Source organism: Camelus ferus, chromosome 3, assembly GCF_009834535.1.
Source record: "Camelus ferus isolate YT-003-E chromosome 3, BCGSAC_Cfer_1.0, whole genome shotgun sequence".
Lineage (NCBI taxonomy): Eukaryota > Metazoa > Chordata > Mammalia > Artiodactyla > Camelidae > Camelus > Camelus ferus.
The window spans coordinates 56,159,568-56,181,359 of NC_045698.1; the positions used below are offsets into that span (position 1 = coordinate 56,159,568).

General features: G+C 35.2%; 1 protein-coding gene across 2 annotated transcripts in view; it reads right to left on the reverse strand.

The window, feature by feature from the left end:
- The window catches only part of EDIL3 (EGF like repeats and discoidin domains 3), a 394,119-nt gene that overhangs the window by 134,122 nt on the left and 238,205 nt on the right, over positions 1-21,792 (reverse strand). For both annotated transcript variants that reach the window (XM_032475466.1, XM_006178645.3), the window contains one exon: positions 5,924-6,105. In XM_032475466.1, coding sequence (XP_032331357.1) covers positions 5,924-6,105 — 182 coding nt within the window. The remainder of the gene's footprint in view (positions 1-5,923; positions 6,106-21,792) is intronic.

Genomic DNA, 21,792 nt, shown 5'->3' on the forward strand with positions numbered 1-21,792 from the left:
TGGATGCTGAAAAAGAGGAAGCAGCTTAGAGGAAAAAGAAGAGATTCCAGATGCAGCTTCTTTTACATTGGAGAACAACTGCTATCTAGTTAATCATCTGCTCCGTAGCTCACAGAATCTGGAGTTAAGATCCAAAACATACCCTTTATAGCAAATAAGCAAGTAGTAGGCACTAGTATTAGTATAAATGTGGTAAATGACCAGATGATTAGACACTAAATATAATATTTTTCAGTACAGATGCATCAAGTCATTTTTACTTAATGCTAAGTGCCTTTTGGTTTTTCAAAATTAAAAGGTAACATTTTTTTCACATACTCAACTCTGTGTGGAAGCTCACTTCTAATAAACAACTTAAAGGAAAACAGTAATCTTCCATCCAGAATTACTGTTTTTTAAAAGAAGATCATTAGAAACAATATATTAATGTCTAGATATAATTAACCTTAGAGAGGTATTTAGCATGGATGGAAGTATATCTGGGAATATAGCTTTTTTCAGGAAAAAACAGGCTAAAATATTTTCTATTTGAATGAAGAAGTAGTAAAGTTAGATCAGACTCAGGTTCTGTAACTTGAAAACAATCTGAAAATGAAAAAAAAATTACTTCTTAAAATCCGCATTTTAAAAATGTTTTTTTGTCTCAAGGAGCTCCGAGTGCCTGTAAGTACCAAAAATGTTTTCACACACATTATATACAGCCTTTTGAAATGAAATAGATGGTTACTCTATGTTTTGCAACATATTCAATCCCATTGTTCACAAAGTTGAAAAAAAAAACACATATAGAATTTATATTCCAGAAATGTGAATTTGTAACATTACTTGTGCTCACATAACTCTCCTTTGGGCCCATGTATTCTACGTTACCATTTTATTTAAAAAGCAAAAGTCAGATGGTCTTGCTTTTGGGCATTCTAAATTTTCTAATGAAGAATTTAATAGCCATTTAGGGAAAATAACTACGGAAAATACTTAAAAGCTTTATGACTAATGAATATTTATAAATTGTTGCTAAAGCTGGGGTGCACTTCTGACTACCATCTACAACATGGTTCTACTTCCTTCTAGTTTAGAAACTTTTTGTGGGTCACATAATTCCTACTATTCTTCTTCATTTTCCTTCACTGTTCTTTCCTTTCCTTCCACCCATGAAGTTATCACTACTTGCAGTTCCAACAACAAACTGCCCAGATCATCAAGCAAAACTGTTTTTTACTCTGGGCATAGCCATTCTAGAAATGCTACAGCAGTTAACATCAAAATGGTAAAAGATTCAACCCCTAGTAAGCCTTGAGGCTTAAGATGCAGGAGATTTAAGTTTTAGTAGACCTTGAGCTTCATTATATGCCCACTGTAATATATTAACAAGGTGAATAACATGCCCACAGGCGCCATGACAGTCCCAAGGCTAGCCACAAAAGGCCAAAGATTGGGAAATGGCCAACTTCCTGGGAATCCCAGCCCCTTCTCCAGACTAGCTGGACTGGTCCCTTCTACTTATTTGCATATGAAGTCACCAAGCCCATAAAAACGGGCAACACTGCCGCCACAGCCGCTGCTCGCTAGCTCGCTCGCGCTCTCTCTCTCTCTCTCTCTTCAGAGACGGCCGCTCTGTCTATGGAGTGTGTACCTACTTTTACTCCAATCTGAGCACCCAACCCCTACACCTCGTGGCCCTTCTCTTGCCTTTCGATGTATCTCTTTAAATAAATCTACCTTTATTCAAAAAAAAAGTTTTAATTTTAAAAATTTCCCCCTTTTAATTGAAGTATAGTCAGTTTATAATGAATGTTACATTAATTTCTAGTGTTTATCATAGTGAGTCAGTTATACATATATATTCGTTTTTACATTCTTTTTCATTATAGACTATTATAAGATATTGAATATAGTTCCCTGTGCTATATACAGTAGAACTTTGTTATTTATCTATTTTATATATAGTGGTTAGTATCTGCAAATCCCAAACTCCTAATTTATCCCTCCACCCTCCCTTCTTTGCCCACTGGTAACCATAAGTTTGTTTTCTATGTTTGTGAGTCTATTTCTGTTTTGTAAATAAGTTCATTTTTGTCATTTTAAAAGATTCTACATGTGAGTGCTATCATATGGTACAAAAGTGCTTTTTAAATTTTATTTATTTATTTTTAATGTATTTCAGGCAGTACAAATCCAGGCTTTATGAGCTGATGAGACCTGTTTTTACGGTCAATCTGAGGATGACCTGTAATAAATAGATCTGTAGGGCAATCCAGAAGCTTCTGTTTTTACCCAGTGATCCATGTGATTACTGTGCACATTAAGTTTGAGAAATAACTCTGGCATATAGAAAAGGAATATGTTAAGATCATACTCACATTTTTTAAAAGGGTAATGCATTATTTAAAATAGAAAGATCAAAACCTATTTTTCTCAGTAATAAAATATTAGCGCTGAAACAAACACTGGTAAATTAATTTTCAAAGGAAAATTATGGCTTTGCCATAGTATACTCATCAAATAGATCAGCATGTAATAATTTAGCTAGGTAATACATGGTGTAATGGGGATTTCTCTACTTTCATATTCTACAAATATTATGCTAAACTAGTTTTTAGTTTAACAAAACCTCTTTTAAAATAGACTACCTGGATAATAGTAAAATATTATGGTTCAAATAAAATGGTTAGCAGATGATGTAAGATCAGATTATGTATGTTATATTATTATATTTACTCTATTTACTTATCTATATCCTTGATTTAGAGCATCCTGAAGGCAAGGACTGTCTTTTTTCTACTGCCCAGGAGAGAACAGACTACAGAGTAGACATTCATTTAGTGAATATTTGTTGAATGGGTGAATAAATAAATGGCTGGAAATTCAATGTATATTCATTCCAGAAAGAACACATACAAACAAAATCATTTGAGAAATTAAAAAACAATAAAATGGAGATTTTTACCACCTACAGCTATAAAGAAAAGAAAAATAAGAGGAATAAAAAATAAGTATCTTTTAAAATAAATAATAAATAATCAGCCTGACTGACCTTATTCAGTGAGTTAAGTTCCCAGAAGGTTTAGACAAACTTCTACATCTTTATATGAGATAACACAAGACCTATTTCCATAACTGTGTGAGGTAATTTCTAATGCATCAGCCAGAAAGAAAAATTGATATTCCAGGAAGCCAATGAACTAGTTAGTGTTTAAGATGGTGGTTATTTATTACTTGGATAAAAATCTAGGCGAGGAATTAACGGTCAGAAAAATTGAGTAAAAGGATAAAATAAGGTTTTTGTTTAACTGTATTTACTGCACTAACTCCTTAAATTCAGAACCAATTATGAACACTGTGGTGCTATCCATAATTACATGCTGAGTGTGTAAATTTAAAATGGCAATTTCAATTTTCATTTCATCAAGACGAGGAAGAAAATGAAATTGAATACTAATTAGTGCATGTGTCTCGTACACCTGAAAGATTAGGGGAATACTGTGCTCATTATAAGTGAGTGTAAGCAAAGCACTCAAATGTTTCATTTGAAGGCCTGAATATAAATAAAAGAGTTAAGTGACGAGGGAAATTAATAATGCTCAAACACAGAAAATGCGGAACAGGATTAGACTTCCCAGAGCCTCTTAGATATGGTTTTCCTCTAAGAAAGGGATACACTTTTCTTTCCAGAAAAATAACTTAGAAAATAAGATGTTATTAAAGAATACAATAGCATAATATGTACTCCAAACACAATCATGAAGTATATTTTGAACAATGGTGAGCTTTCAATTTTCCTTCCATTATATGTAAGATTTCTTCACCTAATATAAACTCTTTATTTACTTTTACTGTTTTTCTCAGTTACTATCTTCACACTAAAAGCAAAATAATAATAAGAAAACTAGCAATAATAGTAATAGACTATCCTTAAAAGAAGTATTTAACTATTCTACTGAGGTTGATAAAATTATATTTACTCTAAATTCCTCTAAGAGTCAACCACTGCCTTGTTCCATTGAGGATATTTCTACCTGTAATTGCCAGGAATAAGAAAACTTAAAATTCATTCATACTTTGAAAGACAGGAGCATTGCATAATGTTAAGTAGGCAATAAACCACAACAAAGTAAAGTGAAAAATCAGGACATAAAACATTCGTAAGGTGCTTCTCAGAGAAAACACTGCAGAAGTATATTATTTATGGTTTACTGAAGCATGGTAATCACTGATACTCTCAGACATAATCTGTCAAGTGGAAACCCTGATTCAAACCTGTGACATCATTTCTCAGTTGCTCTGCAATTTCTGCTATGAATCTTAATTTCTAAAGTTTTATCATGACCTCAATCCTATAAATGCATTTTATAAAGTCAACTAAAAAAATGGTCTCCAGAATGACTTTTAGCAAATAGAATGCAAGCATTTTGTTGTTGTTGTTTCCTGTTTACTTAAAACTTAACCGTAACTTCGTTAGTCCATGATCAAACTGTGCAGATGTGCCATTTCAACTATCTGGAATTTTTGCACATGTGGCTATAGATTAGAAAGATCATGGTTAGGAAATAATTTCTGCAAATGCATGCAAAAATGAATTCATAAAACAAAACAAGAATATCAAGTAACCACATGGAACCACATAGATAAAAGAAATGTATATAGGATATGTAAAAATTCATAAGAAAACTGAAGATATATCTAAAGCAGAGCTTGGTCCTATTTTGAAAGTATGCAAATTACACTACTTGGCCATAAATCAATTTCTCTAAAACTGCCTGTACAGCAGCCTCTGTTTTTTGCACCTAATAACATCACATCATGGATTCCCATTTAAAAAATTATCTCTGACTCAAAATACGTAGTCAACAGATAAAACAGATCAGCTACCTAAACAAATCAAAATTCTGTAACAACTCCTTATTCTGATGGAATAAAGCCAAAATCTTTTAGTATGTATAAATCTGACGGCACACGAAACTTGCACATTGGATTTGAATGCATTCCTCCAGCAACCTAAACACAGGTCATAATTTTCTGTATGTCATTGCCCAGATTCTCACCTAGCATCTTTGATCATGCTGTTCCCTTGGCACCTGGTCTCTAGTGAAAGCCAAGGCCTATCTCAAAAGCTACCCTCCCCATGATGCTTTCTCATGACAATCACTTCTTCCTCTGTCCCCAGTGTATACTGGATTTTCCCTCTTTATTAGCACACATCAATGACTTGTTAGATGTTCTTAACATGCTCCCCATCAACACAGGTATAATTTTTCACAGAAACCAGAGTTTGACCGCCTTTTCTGTCTCTAAATATGTAGTTTCCTGTCTCACTTCAGCTAAGGGCTCAACAAGTGTTTTACTAGGTAGAATATAAGATGCAAGCATCACTACATCCATCACATCTTTGGGAAATCACTTAATATTTCCATATGTCATTGCTTCCTCATGTTTAAAAAAAATAGGTAACAAATAAGAGAGTATGAATTGAAACACCCTCAGCTATTGACAGAAGGTGCTGAAGACATTTGTGGTATTACCCTAAGCTTCTACATATTGTATATTTGCACATATGGAACCACTTATAAGACACAGAAGGAAAAGACAATTTTTATATTCTTGAAGTGTTAACGTTTAGCAGCAATGTTTGATACAGTACTAATGAACACATGGTAAATGTAAAAACCTTCCCCTTGATATGTACCTTAAGATAATGATATTTATAATCTAAGAATTTTAACATTTTTAACCCTCTTAATGCACTTCCCAATGGAATGATCACATTTCCCACAGTTTCAGAGCTTACAGTCAATTGGGACTCTAGCTAAAGCATCCTTTCCTCTGCAACCATGAAGACAAGTCCCACTGTGGGCACCTACTATGTTCTTTCTGAAACGACTCTGGTCATTCCTTGACAGTAGCCCTGACCCATCCCATTTGTTACCTGAATCCATGGCCATCTGTCATTTTCTGCAGCTGTCCAGGCGTTTATCAGCCCCTTCTTATTAAGACGGGCATAGTAGGGATACCATTTCTGGAGTCCAAAAAGAGCTCGGTGGGTAGATGAAGCTGTGATTTGTTGATTGGATATGATTCCACCTTCAATTCCCAATGGGCCTGAGCATTCTGGGAACAAATCAGGAAAAAAGTGTGAATGTATTAGAAATAATCCCTATCGAAATGTGGCTGTTAGAGTTGATGGGAGATAATTTTTAAGTGCTTTTAATTTGGACCATCATACCATCTCAGCCCCTTCTACTTTCAAGATTTGTTACTGGTGACATGATGGAGATAATTCTTGCTCTTCATGCCACTCTTTTCTCCCTCTGCTTTGAGTGTGGCACCTGAACACTCCCCTCTGAATTGTGATTCTGTACGATTTAATGTTATCCTTTAATTGTTGATCACATCAACAAAAGAGTAATGTCCTTAAAAGGTCTGTCTCATCTTTTATATTCCCATTAGCATGCTTCATAAACTATAAGTTCTCAAGAATATCTGTTGATACAATATTTCTTAACTAGCCTACACCTGAGTTTTGTATCAAAAATCATTTTCTTGCTGACTTAGCTCTTCTCACTACTATGCATTTTTTAACTTAAATTTTATAACCGCTGTCAGTTATACTTCCACAAAAAGGGCAATATGTCAATCTGTTCACATTTAAGACTATTATAATAATGACTTGTGATATGCTATAATAGAGAATAAACAAATTCTTTCTGTAAAGTAAGTAGGTAAACTCTGACATTATAAACAGCAGTATGAACACCACTCATTAAATCAAGATATTAAATACTTACATTTCTAATATTTTTAATTCAAAATTCACAACTGTACCAACAGGGATACTGCATTTACATTTTAGTTTTTTTCTTTTATTTTTCTTTAAATTTGCGATTTGGAAATTCAAGAAAACTCTCCCTAAAAAAATTTAAAACACTAACATTAAAGCATAATGTACTCAAATATGTTCTCAGATACCAAATGTGCTTAGATTTTAAAATTAAAAATGAAGTTACATCAATCTAAAAATTATATATATTATATATCATATATATTTGAATTTCTTACTTATTTCATAGAATTTCACCAGAAAGTACATTTATTTTAAATTCATTTTCAAAAATTTTGAATAATACTATGCTATGGTGAAAGGTAATACCTAGCTTTCTTAATTTCATTAAAATTTCATGTACTATATTCAACTTTTTGCCAATTTAGAGTTATATAGTAACTAATTTGATAATCCTATTACAAAATACACTACAAAAATGCATCAAAATTCCTGAAAATATGAAACGAGCATACTGCCATTATTAATGTTAGCGTATATAAGTCAATTTGATCAGAGATTACCACCAAGCCTATTACAGATTTTAATTACTATTGAAGTCCAACATTTGTCAGTGATTAAATGTTTACACTCCGACTGAGGTTGAAAATAAGAAAGGAAAAACCTTGCAGGTAGACTGTAATATTTTAAAAAGTTACAAAGATGTTTCTCGGTGGTAACCTTTTCTTCACTAAGCATAAATGTGTTTTTCTCTCCCATTCTCAGACAATAAACAGCTCTAAGCACATTACTTACTAACATTTCCCCAACAGATTAAAAATCTTAAAACATTTTTTATAAAAAGGAAAATATGTGGATAAGTAATCATCTTAATCAGATGTTATTAGTAAAGATGACATTACTACAGCAAAAATTGTACCTTTGTGATTGACAATTCACAAATCATTCACTTGATAAGTTTACTTTAGATAGTAAGATCTTTTCTAAAACATGCATTTAGAACTCTTTAGCACATTATAAAGGTGTGTTATATCACTTTGAAGTCATTAAGTAAGAAGCCATTCATTTTTAGAATCGTAGTATTAGGAGCTACAGATAATAATCTGATTTTCATATTCCAAAAAAATTAACATTGAAAATTCAAATGTTGAGTCTTTGAATTCTTGCTTTGCTTTGCATTTTAAACATAAGATCTTCACAGATTTCATAAAAGCACTAAGAAACTTTCATGATGACACTTTGATTTTAAACAACTGCAGGAGGCTGGCTTTTTAAGAATATTGCCATTAAAAAGAGTCTCAAGGATGCTTGTCCTTGATTTGTACAATGTTTGGATGCGAAAATGCAGCAGGCAGGGAGGCCATTTATTGTAGGCCAGTCAGTGGAATGGCAGAGCCAGAGAGCCAGCGTTGATTAATTAAACTGCAGGGCAGCCTTAGAAAGAATTCTGTACCACTTAGTTCTGTACTTCTAAAGACCTTAATGCGGAATTGGATATCCTCCCTGAATTTGTAACCATTTTAAAAGAGATTAGACCTCAAACCACACTATTCAGTGTCTCTGCTTTGTCAGTCCTCTTAACCTTATTAGCTACCGTATCAGCAAAACACACTGGCTGTGAATTGTTGCATCATCATACAGGCCAGATACCAATGAGCAATTTTTAAAATATAGTTGCATTTTTTTCACTCTGCCATAAGGCCCCCAATCCTCGTCATGCCATCAACAGTCATTCTTTCAAACAAAATATAATTCCAAAAACAACTGACATGTTATATTTACATAGGACTTCACAGCTTATAAAGTGTTTTCACATGAGCTCTCATTGCTGTAATGTCAAATTGAACATTTCTTTTCTCAGTTCTCAATTCCTCCTGTTTTGTTTTTTTTAAATAAACTCTTGTAACATTCACTTACATACTATGCTGTGTGTTGCCAATCAGTAAAGCCCAGCAGGAGGAACAGACCCTGTGGGGGGTTCTTGAGTGAAGCGTGCATCTGTGAGGTTATCAGTTTAATTCCTTAAACATTGAGTGGTCCTCAATTTTTATTTTCATTAAAAAAATTGTGGTTATGATGACAACTAATCCACCAGCTGTGAAGTAAAGAAAGATAAACAGTGTTTTGCCTTTGTAACTACAAATTGTTAATAATGAGCTTGGTTCTACAAGGACATTTGCACGTTTCTCTTTATTGCTGATCAAGAGGTGATCCTGACTCTAGCTCATCTGAAGCAGGCGCTGAATCTTACTGTTGTATCCTTAGATGTTCACAGTGGCTTGGCTTCTTCACAGGAAGAGCTCAATAATCATGTGCTTAATGTTGGTATCAAAGGCTTTTTTCCTGAAGAGGAAGCTAATCATCAAATCCAGGTCTTATAGTTTGTTTCACCCTGAAAAGTTGTCACAACAGCAGCTTTTCTTCTGATCATTTGGACCACAATCAAATGGATATCATCATAATAAAGGGTTCAAAATTCAATTTCTTTTTGCCTGGGCTATCCACTTCCCCAGTGCCCTATTAAATTCAACAGTTACAAAAATGAAAGGAGTTGCAATTCAGAATGCAAATGATTGAACACCTAAGATTCAGTGACCTTAAGCAGTGAACAATAAGATGCTTAAAAGAAAGACAATCTAGAGATATACATTGCTATCACTATCAATAACTGAGGGAAGGATATAAAATAATGCTTGATGAAAAATGGTCTCAGATGAGCATTCTGAAGTTGGAAAAGTACATCCGCATGTCTTTCCTCATGTAGGCAAAATTATACTTCAAGGGAAAAAGGTCATCATGCTAATTCATAAGTGACAAAACTTGTGAGGAGGGAAGTTCAACTCATAAAAAAATGAGTCTGGAATTAAAGCCAAATGCTCTTTGGCACAAACAGAAAATAATGTCAATTGATAGTGTAAGGAGCTCAGTAATTCTTCAAAATTGGATCCTGGATCCTTTCCTTCTGTGGTGATTTTACATGGAGGATGTGGGCTTACACATACTAGAGTAGAGGATAGGATAATTAACATTAAGAAAACTTGTAGAATATCACTAGTGGTACCCAGGATATGACCGAGTTTTTGCAAATTGGGACATATTAAAGCAGCAGGTGACAGTCTGTGGCAGTGAATCATGGAAGTAAATCCTGAGGTATTATGGTGGTCTGTGTTCCTTTAAAAGTATCCAAAATTGACCTGCTACCATTATTGGCTTATATACTGCTTATCAAATATGAATAGGCTAATTCAATCCTGACTAATTTACTGTCCTCTCAGTTATACTCATCTATCTATCCATCCATCCACCTATTCTCTGTTCATTCAGTTCAGTTTTTAAAAATGCACATTTATTAAAGGCTTACTATACACCAGACACTAGGCAGTGTAAACACAGTGAACAAGGCAGAAAAAAATCCCAGCTCTCAGAGTTCATATTCTAGTGAAGAGACACACTATAATGAATCCTTAAGTGAAAAAGGAAATACCATAAAGGTTAGTGAAGGAAAAAAAAAGGTGGACCAGGTAGCGGTGTCAGGTGATCAGAGACAGCCTTTCTGAGAGGTGACACTAAATCTGATCTCTGAGTGAGAAGCGGGTGGGCTACTGCGCTAGGTTTACTGTGCTGTTTTCTGAAGGAGCTTCAGTCCAGTGGGAGAGACACACCTAGAAATGAAAACATTTGAATACAATATGGCAGATGCTGTGATGTTGGATACACATTATTCAATGGGAGGAGGAGAAGGAATTATCACCCAGACTGAGGTTCAGGACAAGATTTCCTGGAAAAGAGAGGGAGCTAAAATAGAGAAGAAGAAAGAGAGGGCAGACACAGAGACAGGAAACAGCTGGTATGATTAGGGAAGTGGAGGTGGTTCAGTATTATTAGACCAAGACAAGTTGGTCAGGAGATGGTCAAGGATGGGGTGAAGAAGCAGAGAGAGCCTAGATTATTTTGCTAAAGAGCTTCTGAGAAAAAACTGATTCTATTAATGATGTGGAGTTTTTGAAGGATTCTAACTATGATCATATTTTCATTTAATGTAAATAATTTAAGGGGGGGACAAAACTAGGGCCAAAGAACAAGCTACTATCATGGTCCAGGTGAAAAATGGAGCAGGTCTGAAGGAGAAATGGAAAAAAAGAGTTTAAAGCATATTTAGAAATTGAAAAATGAATAGAGCTAGGAATAATTAGATGTTGAACGGAGAAGAGTAATGGAGTATCTTCAAGGGTGACGGACAGCAGAGAGCACATGGCAACCCTCAATGAAGGGACTGGTCATGCCTCACAAAGAACACCTTTGAATCTAATTCTTCCCTTAAAATTTTATCAAAAACTATTCCTGCTGCTGGAATTTGAGAGGACCTGTTTTTGTTACAGCTGGTATTGTCATGTAGAACCCTGCCTGCTATGTTCACAACCAGGCTGCAGGGACAGGATTGAAAAGAGAAAACCTGCTTCCACACTGAAGCCACACTCAGAACTCCCCTGCCCTACAGCTCACCCATGTATACTGTGCAGGTACATCTCTTGTTCCACAAAATGGGGAGCCCTATTCTGGAGAGGGATTACATCCCTCCCAGTATCTAGCCTCATACTTGGCAGAAAATTAATTTCTTAAAATAAATCCAAAAGGTACATAAACAGGAAAAGCTACAGCTAACATTGTAACAATTTTATTTGTATAATGCACTTTTAAATTTAAAAATTTCACCTAGTCTCTCCAGAGCACACAGATACTGAGGTTTTTAGAAACGGTATGCTGAGTGAAGAGGGAGTAATTAAGAAAATGGGCTGACAGTCAAGTGGGTTACTTCTCTTTCAACTAGTTGTCACACAGCCACAGTATTTTTGAAATTGTCTACTGTTACCTCTAGAGTGGGCCCAGAGGCAATGGGATCATTGCCGAATACGACAGTAGAATATGGTCAACATTTCCTGGCCATGTGAGCTGTGTTTATGCATCTTTGCTATTGTGCTTCCTTTGGTCAGGTTTAACAATCATCCTGAATTAATGAGTCCAATCAACATTGAGAACCAGAGGCTTTTAGGCATCATTTAAATAATCAGTTAAATAAATGCTTTGCTTGAATTGTCTGAGTGGCCTGGAAATGCCTTCTGACCTGAGGCCCTGCTGTGCAAACTAACTGAGCGAGTGACGTGAGTGACGTCACCCGGCAGGCTGAGCAGGAGCCACGGGGCCAGCGGGCAGCGGCCAAGCCTCACGTGCCCTCCCTAGAGTGACGCCTCCGATTTTGCCAAGTCCACGGGAATCACATGGCCTCAAAGTGAAGTCCTTCTCACGTTGCAAACTCAGTCTCTGGAGTGTGGCAAAGAATGGCGTCTGCATTTTATTGATCCTGCAGCTGACAAGCCAGCAGTGCCTCAAGATGTCTCACATCTTGTTCCTGAGTGTGCTGATTAAGCCTTTCAAATAAGGGAGATGCTCGGCTGAATCTCTAACAGGAATGTACTGCTTTCCTTTGCTCTATCTCAATATCCAGACATCTTCAGAATGAAAGGATTTCAAATTAAAGCCATGTAAGAAACAAATCTTTAAACATCTCCAGCCCTCTCTTTCTCCGAGCATCTCATCTTCTTGCAGGAGTGTGAGTCCTCTGCTGTGCTTAGCATAGCATGATAATTGTGCTGAACACAAGCACCAGCGGATGAGTTACTGATGACCTCCAATGCTGCAGAAACTAATGCTGAGTCAAGCATAAACCTCCCTCTCTGCCACCTGGACCACAGCCTTTCTTTTATTCCTAGCATTTGTTTTATTTTAGAGCTGTCTTGAGACCAGGTTCTAAATTGATGAGGGAGAGATCAAGGCCACTATTTCTCACTTTGTGGCCCAGGGGTTAAAAGGAGCCCTGAAGATCTTTTTCTTGTGAGTCCTGTCACTTAAGCCCCACCCCACCCTCCACACACACACTTGCTGATTTCTGTCAGGCTATCATTTTTCTGGTCTTGGGGAGCGGTGTCAGAGGAAAGAGGATGAGGGACAGAAGGACTACAGGAGGTATAAGAAAAGCTGATTTCAAGAAGAAAGTTTAGATGCACCAGTTTGGTGGCAGGAGATAGGGGAAATGGGGAAGAGCTCCCTGGATTTGGTGTAAGAATGTGAAGTGGACACGCACAACACAGTCCTCCCTTAACTCATGTGCTCACAAATCCCCATGGAGCACCCCTGGGGGTCAGCCTCCCCTCACTGCACTGAGAGTGATCACCTTAAAAGGACTTAGAGGGAAAATCCCATGTGGTGATGCTTGTTTCTCTCCACACTTAGAGAACACGCTTCTTTTATCAGGACTTAAATTTCACATCTGGCCATAGTAACCTTGCTTAGGGAAACTAGTAATTGCAAAATCATCAAAATAGTTTTCAAAAATCAGTTAAGCTTATTTGGAATTCACATAAAATGCATGTGTACCTTGGAGAAAAGTCTATTTCTTTGCATCAGATGGGCTGCACACCCTAGATAAATGCCAATTTTCTTCACAGTCTTGAAGACTGATTCTGTGATATATGGCCACTAAAGTATTTGCCCCATGCCATTAAGAACTGAATGCTATTATTTTCACTACTGGAAAGCTCACAGGTGCCCAAGGTAAACGATGAGGAACAACTATTTGTGCGTATTTTTTTCTCTTAGGTAATAAACTTCTTAGAGGTAGAAACATGCCTTTTGCACTATTTATGTTTCCAAATCACTTAGCACAGCACCTTACAGTTGGCAGTTCTCAACATTGTGGGTTAACGTAAATTAAAACAAATCACTGCTTTTTTGGGATGACTTCTCTTCTTGAAATTGGATCAATCTTCTGAATGTAGGTGTATCATCACTCTAAGGAGTCAACAGACTGGGTGGGTGTTAAAAATCAGAAATATGTTCTTGGAATGCTGGAACTCTTGAAATATGTAAGAATTAGCTCTTGGAGGTAGGGGAAATAACATGTTTGGAATGAAAACCAGCATTCATTAAGTTACAGATTCAATTATCAGCCATCTAGCTGTTTTCCTATAAAATGTGGTTATGCTTTTCTTCACACTGTGTTATCTCAAGTCAGTTATGATGTACTATCAGCTTAAATTAATCATTTTAAATTCAGAAAAAATTAAACTCATGATGAAGTTAAATTATAATAGGAAATTGTCCATTCATATGTTCCCAAGCTAATTTCTGAGCGCACTGATGCGGACTGATAGTGTTACTCAAACACTGGGGCCTGTGGACTCTAGTATCCAAAGGCCAAAATTTGTATTGCAGTAATTCACGAAAGTCAACAAAATCCAATGCTATCCTCCTATGACAGTTACCAGCACTGTCACAGGACAATCAAAGAGTGCATTTTAGTTTGTTTACGATGCCTTCTTTCAGGAAAGAAAAGCATAAGGGCTTTTCAAGTGCTGAGTGCCCTTTGGCAGTCCAGCAAGATTTCAGGAACTTGTACTCGGGCTTCCACTTACACTGCACAATTTATCTTCTCCCGACTATGAAGATAACAGCATGGTTTGATGAAACATTTGTCTGTAGAGTCAAAAGCCTGCAATTAAAAAACCTGCAGACATATACCTATTCTTGCCTTCCGACAAAACGTACATCTGCACAGGAAAGAGCTGCAAAGGGGTATAATGCCAAGGTAAATGCTAAAGGTGGATTCAGCTGCTTCAAGAGACCTGAGTCGAATACTAAATGTAAATATTCAAACCCTGCTATGCAGAAGACACTTTCCCACGCTTAAAAGTTATTTACCTCCTTTAAGTTTTTTTGGTAAACTCATATCTGAATAAGTAATGCAAGGCATTGCCTCTGATGTTTTGTTATAAAGTAGTATTATTGACATGTCAAACTCAGAGTTTTATTTGAGAGATAAATCATTGTCCAAAATCCAATTATCAGCTACCTAGCCATTTTTTCTGTACAATGAGGCTGTGCTTTCCTTCATATCAGATTGTTATCTCAGGTCAAGTGTGAAGTCTCAGTGTTCCAGAGGTCAAAAGAAACTAAACAAGAAGAGAATAAACAGGAAGCCACTGCAGATGGCAAGGTACTACGTAATGAGCCCCCGTCCTGCTGGAACACTTTGGCAAGTTGGCAGAACAAAGGATGGAGAGCAAAATGGAAACTGGAAGTGCACTGTAGACGATCTGCTTATCTGAATTCTAGAAATATCTATATGTGCATTAATTCCCCAAAATCTAGGAAGTGTTTGTCACACAGAAAATAAAGAGATAGGAATCATATCATCAGAGACGTGCTGGAGTTGGGGAAGGAAACTAAAAGTTCTGCAAGTAATATTTTTCAGACTGCCCTCCATGTCACAACCTCAGCTCCATTGTTTTTCCTCCTTCCAAACTAAATAAAACAGAAAACCTTTTGTCAGCATTTCCAGTACAAAACTGAGGCAGGAGATGAATTCTTGATAACAACATATTTACTAATCAAATATTCCTAGAGAAGAAAGTATCACAAGGGCTTTGCATATAGTATTTGCCAGGACTTTGGTAGTTCTGAAAGGGACAACTCAACATAGAATTTTAAACACAGCAAATGTAAAGTTCTTAAAACAAAGGATGCTTTGTGAATTTCACAGAAAGTACATTCTAGGAGAATTTAGTAGCTTAACAATTAATAACAATATTATTACAAACTTACAGAAGCTAAGCCGGCTTTTCATACATTTTTTTTTTTTGGGGGGGGGAGGTGGAAATTAGGTTTACTTATTTATTTTTAGAAAACATACTGGGGATTGAACCCAGGACCTCCTGCATTGTAAGCATGTGCTCTACCACTTGAGACATACCTTCCCCCCAACACATTATCTCTTGTTCAAGATTCATATGGGATATCCATTTTATAATGTAATGAATATAGGTCAGCTTATTAAAACAGGATATTTAACTTCTATGTCTTCTCAAAGTTATTTTATATAATAATAAAGTAGACCTTGATATTATGTTACGACCAGGTTTAATGTTCACTTTTGCTGGGTAGTATTTGTAGAAAAAACAACTAAAATGTGTATCAGAGCTACCTAATAATGGATACTACATTTCAGAGAAGTAAAGGTATTTAAAAATCTTAAATCTGCATTTAAATCTTAAGCTGCTGAAAAGAGCAGAGAATATTATCTTTGTTCAACAAAATATTCATAATGGGATATGATGCTATTTTCTAGTATGTTCATATTATTGTTATGTAGTCTGACCTAATAGATATGCTTCTCACAAACTTATGTTAAAATTATATGACGAATATAAAGACTTAGACTACAAAGAATCCTGTTTGCTCATTAAGAAGTTGTAAATTTTGAAAAAGCAGTCAAAACTAGAATTTCACTTTTTTTTTTAAGCTTTTAACTAAAAGGGAACTTAATGTTTCTCTTATTTTGGAATTATGTAAATGACTAGTTTCTCCAGAAGCTTTCATTTTACCACCTTACTCATGTTCATCACCCTAGTTACATATTTACAGGATTCACCAGGAATCAGGTAAGAATCAGCAAATCACACACATAAAACAAAGCACAGCCACTAACCCCAAATGGAAATAGAAGAATTACTATCATTTCTAAAAGCTCCTATACAAATGAGGAAAAGAGTGACATGCTTTTCTTAGGAATCCTTCACTTCAGTCAAATGCGTCAAAAAATACTAAAAACAATTATTTTGTAACTTAATAGTCATTAGGATACAGAAGGCTATAGCTACTAATTTTAATATACAGGAATGATAAATTACACAAAATAAATAGAACCTGAGATGTAAATTTAATCTTGCATTAGTAAGAAAATATTTCATTAGTTGAACACTTTTTTTCATTACCCAAAATCTCTTTAGCTACAGAAAAAAGAAATGACTGTGTGAACTATAAATTGCTCAGGCAGGGGGTTATGACAATATATCCTTGGGCCTTAGTACTTTCCAAAGTTATCTGCTCAACTAAACCAAAACTACAAAGATAAAAGGAAAATAGAAACACTCTTATATCAGTAGATTCAAAGGTCTATAATTTCATAGCATTATACAATTTACAAATATAAGCAATTTATGTGGGGAAAAAGGTTAACAATGAAGTGTAATATACTGGTGACTTATGATGTATATAAAGTGACTTATTAAGTCTTGGCAAATTTGCTGGTATATCAGTTCATCAAGGCTGTTTTCACTGCAATTTTGGTTACGGGCATGAAGGTAAATGCAGTCCCAGATACCCGTAATTTTTTTTAAAATCTTGGTAATACCAATACATAGCAAAGTATGGAAACTGTGCATTAATAATCTGTATTACAGGGAGAATAACACCCACCTGAGCTTTGTTGCACAGGTTAGGAAAAATACATGGTGAGCACAGAGTAAACCATATGGCAGTTAATATGCCCTCAGTGAATGGTAGCTCTTATATTGTAGTTGTTATTGTTGTTATTTCATTGTTACAAAGCAAAAGTTAGAGCTAAAAGTTATGGCTAGGGGAGATTGACTCCCACAGTGACTACTTGGAGATCCAAGATTTGAACATATATCGCCAGTTCAGCCAGGTTTTTACATGCACTCACTTCTTATTCAGGAAGTAAAAGGAATAGAACGTCTACTCCCATTTTCCATACAAAATATTCTTCAATAAAAATTAAAATACATACATAAGCACAATTGTTAATCATGAACAGTTACTGGCAATGATTCAAAATGTCATGTCAGTTGGCGTCTCCCTAATATCATATTCATCATCAGATAATTCTGTCACCAAAGCATGCAAATTGCCACATAAATCTCTGCCTGAGGGAAATACAAACTATAGCTTTTTATAATGAATGAAAATGAAATGATTCCCCACAGTATATGGCCAGACTCACTGGAAATAAAAATAACTAATTAAATAATCTCTTTTTAAAATAGGTCTATGTCTGGCAGGCGCTTTTCGTCGTTGTGGTACAGAATAGGGAGCCCTCCTATGGAAAAGTCTCATATTAACACTCTGATAAACCGGATTACAGTTTTGAAAAGCACCTTTATAATCAAGTTTTTTTCCCAATTCAATATCCGAGTAATCCTACCTTTAGGTTAGATGGAGATGAAGTTTTAGCTGGCGGCCACTTTGTTGCAGTAATCAAAGGAATCTTATTTCCTCAAGTCCATAACCGAGAGTAAAGTAACAAACCATTTCCCTCCAAATTGAATAATACTTGGTTCCCATATCTTCAGCATAACCTTTTTTGTTTGTTTCATCATGACTCATTTTTCCAGTCAAAGTGAGAAGAATGCTAATTTTCATTATTTCAGATATCCAAGGACATAAAGGGGATGTATTGGAAGAAAAATCATGAAATGCCCCTTAGAACATAGCCAACTCTTTTTATGATCTGATTGTGTAATATAAGAAAATCATGCATGAATACTAGTTTCTTAGGAAGTGTCAACTCAACAAAGTAAAATGAAAAGACACTTTCAGAAGAAACTTCTTTGCTCCAAAGGTGTGGATCTTTTCTCTCACAGACATTCCAAGAATAAAAATGAAGCCTGAATATATTTATTGCAGAGAAAAAAAAATGCTATGCATTTCAGCCTCAACATAACCCCAAGAATAGTAGTTTCATTTCCAACTTTGAGGCAACTGAGGCTCAGAGAGGTTAAATAGCTCCCATAAAGTCACAGAGCCAAAATTTGGCACCAGGTGTATCTATTACCAAAGGGTCACGATAAACACGCTGATATGACGTGCTGGGGACCTTCTGTTTGCTGCATAAGGCTTAAGCAGTGTGGAGAAGTGATGAAAAATGACAAACACGGCACTTGGTGATCATGTTTACAAAGACAGAGAGTAGTAACCTCACTCACCTTGTGTTCATCATTGTTTCTGCCATGGCTCATAGACTGAAGGCTCCACATAGACTGTTATTCATTCAACATTTAAAAATATTTGTGGAACCTCTTCTTTGTGCAAGGCAGAGTCATAACATTTCATACTTTAGTCTTTTGAGGTTCAAAGTGATTATACAGCTGGGAGTAGTTCAGTAGAAACTAATTTGAAGTCAGCATCATTTTATAGCTAGAGGTCCATAGAAAAGGACTAGAGTGAACTGCCTACCTCAAGGATTTCTACAGCTATATTTTTCCTCTCCCTCTTACTCTTTATTCTCACTCTACAACTGCTTTCATCTTTGCATTTTTAAAGGCCAATTATGACACAGGGCATTCTTCTCTGTTTAACAAAATGCCTCAGGATAAACCGTGGAAGCAATTGTTTTCAAATGTTAATATCTTCAAACATTAAATTAGCATCTGGGTAAGTATCACATTAGTCTAATTTAGGTTACAAAGGTAAAGGTTTATGTATAATTTCCAAAATTTTTAGCATTACTTTATCAAGAACTTTGTGTCCTAACCCAGGATTATTTTCGTTGTTGCTGTTAATTTTTGTTTTTTTTTGCCAATAGCTTTGTATTTTCGGTGTACAATAATCATTAGAAAAAAATAAGCAAACACCAATTAAATATTCATGTGCACATTAACTTGGATTTCTCCAGTGTATTTCTCTTTTCCCTCAAATTCACTTCAATGTAAATCTAAGATTCATTACCTGTGCTAACAGATTAAAAAGTAAATATAAAGAAGAGAAATTAATTGATTAAATCTATGCCACACACCTTGCAATTATTTTAAAATTCAGTTTTAACTCTCATTTCTCATAAGCATGACTAATTAATAACATGATTAACTGAGACATAATTTTTGCCATATTTAACCTCTATCAATACTCTCTGGTTAAGGTGGAATACTAAAAAGAAAAATCGTCTCTACCAGTAATAAAAGCAGCCTCATAGACAATTTACTTGGCTAGCCAGCTCCTGGAATTTCAACAACTGTATGTACTATTACATTATTTGGAGCAGAGAGGCTGTGACTAGAATGTAAAACAGTCACTCCTTTAACTTATATGCTGTGAGGTAAGACCACGTCTATAAATTTTCCCAATATTTTTCTTTTTTAAAATTCAGTTTAAATTTGGGTTACATATGTCTAGCAGTGTATTCATTATGTTTAAACAAGTGAAAATCTGCTTCCCATTATTATATTAATCAATATAGATGAAGGCACTCTCTCTTGCTCTCTCTCCATCTCTCAATCTCTTTATCTCTTTCTCTTTCTCTAAGATTTTTTATTCTAGCTCTCTCAAGAAATCTGAGTCACTCAACTGCCTGGGTTTGTCAAATGTCCAGTCTATCCAGGTAGGGATTTTAGGTGTTACAGATACTAAGAAAGAAAATACAATGAAGAAACAATGTCTATTCTTGAAAACTTTTGATCTGAAATGGTATTTGGCCAACTAGACAGAGGGAAGCCACACTAGAAAGAATAAAGCAATGATAAATAAGTGTTACAAGGGCAGTATTTGGTAGCATACTACAAGTGGTGGATTTAAGCAGACTCCATTTCAGAAGGAAAATGAATTCAAACAAATTTTGTGTTTTCCAAGTGTTCTTTTCTGGGGTCTTGTGTATACATATATAAATATATATATAACTGTATATTATTATATATATAACTATATATAGGTATATATATGTAACTCTGTAATCAGAAGAAAAAGTTAAAAAAAAATTAAAGGGTCGTTACAAGTGACATGCCAACAGTTTTCCAAGTTAGACGATCAGAGATGCGATCACCTGTTGCTAAGTGGCACAGAGATATGCACTAGAAACTTCTTAATAATTGTGCCTAGTAAATGACAATTCAACTAGTTTCTAATTAAGGCAGGTATGTGTGTGTGTGTATGAAATGCTGTGTAATGATCTTACTGGTTTTGAATTAGTCTAAGCATAGTTCTCCATATTTGGAAAGGGTATATAATCCATGTGCAAACATAAGGGCTTCTACAGATGTGGCCTGACATGAATAACAGTGAAGTATTCATATTCACAATGGGAAATACAAATGGGCAGCATGAATTTATGCATCATTTGCTTTAGTATTAATCCATATTTTTATTCTATTGATCTAAAAATCATTACTTGGATGGCTTAGCTTAGATATAAATGCTTGTTGGTAGTCTATTTTTTGGAACGGTCATGTTACCTATTTCTGTTTTATTGTTAATTTAATAGACTGCAGTGAGACCAAGTTCCCATTATTGTGTACCATTTTCTTATGTACCACCAATATATCACTGATTTTTAAGGTAAATCCCAAATTCAGAAATACTACAACAAAAAAGGCATGCATTTTAGAATGGTGGAAATGAGGAAATGCATATGATTTATGTTTATTTTCTTCTCTTAGAGGTGCTTGTTTTCATTTGGGGGGAGAATTCCTTATTCCCATATTACTGGTATTAGGCAATTAGGCAATTAGGCAATCCTACAATTGATACAGTTAAACCAGAACTACAAAATTTTCTCTTTTAGGTCTTATGAGAAGCAAAAATTTGAGGGCTTATTACTAGACTAGGAAAATGAAATAATTTTTTTTTCTATTATACTGGCTTATCCATTTTATTGGACAGAATTTTATATATTTCTTTGTAATATTTTCAGTCAGCAATGCCACTATCCCCAGAATATAAAATTTGTTTTACCTTTAAATGACTAGACCAAACACCAGAAGCCAGTTAATAGTTCTGTGGGGACTTCTATAGTGTTCTGCTTAATGAATGAACTCACTTAAGCTCCTATGATAAAGTCCACCTGACTGCTCAAAAGGTTAAATGCGTATGAAAAGCTGGTATTTTGCTATGCTAGGAAGAAGAGTTAAGAGACACTAAATGAATTGTTTTTCCTTCTCAGATACAGTTGCATGCTTACTACTTTTCTGTGTTATAAGTAACCTTTTCATGTATAATTTAGAGCACTATTTATTATTCATTAAAAAAGATACCTCAAGTAAAAATACTGCTGTAATTGAGGAATATTTGATAAACTGAAATTCATCATTCATGCAAAGAAGGAAACAGTACAAACACAGGGAAAAGCAAAAATTATATGAGTCCATGTGACCTAGAAACAGGAATAAAAAGAGAAT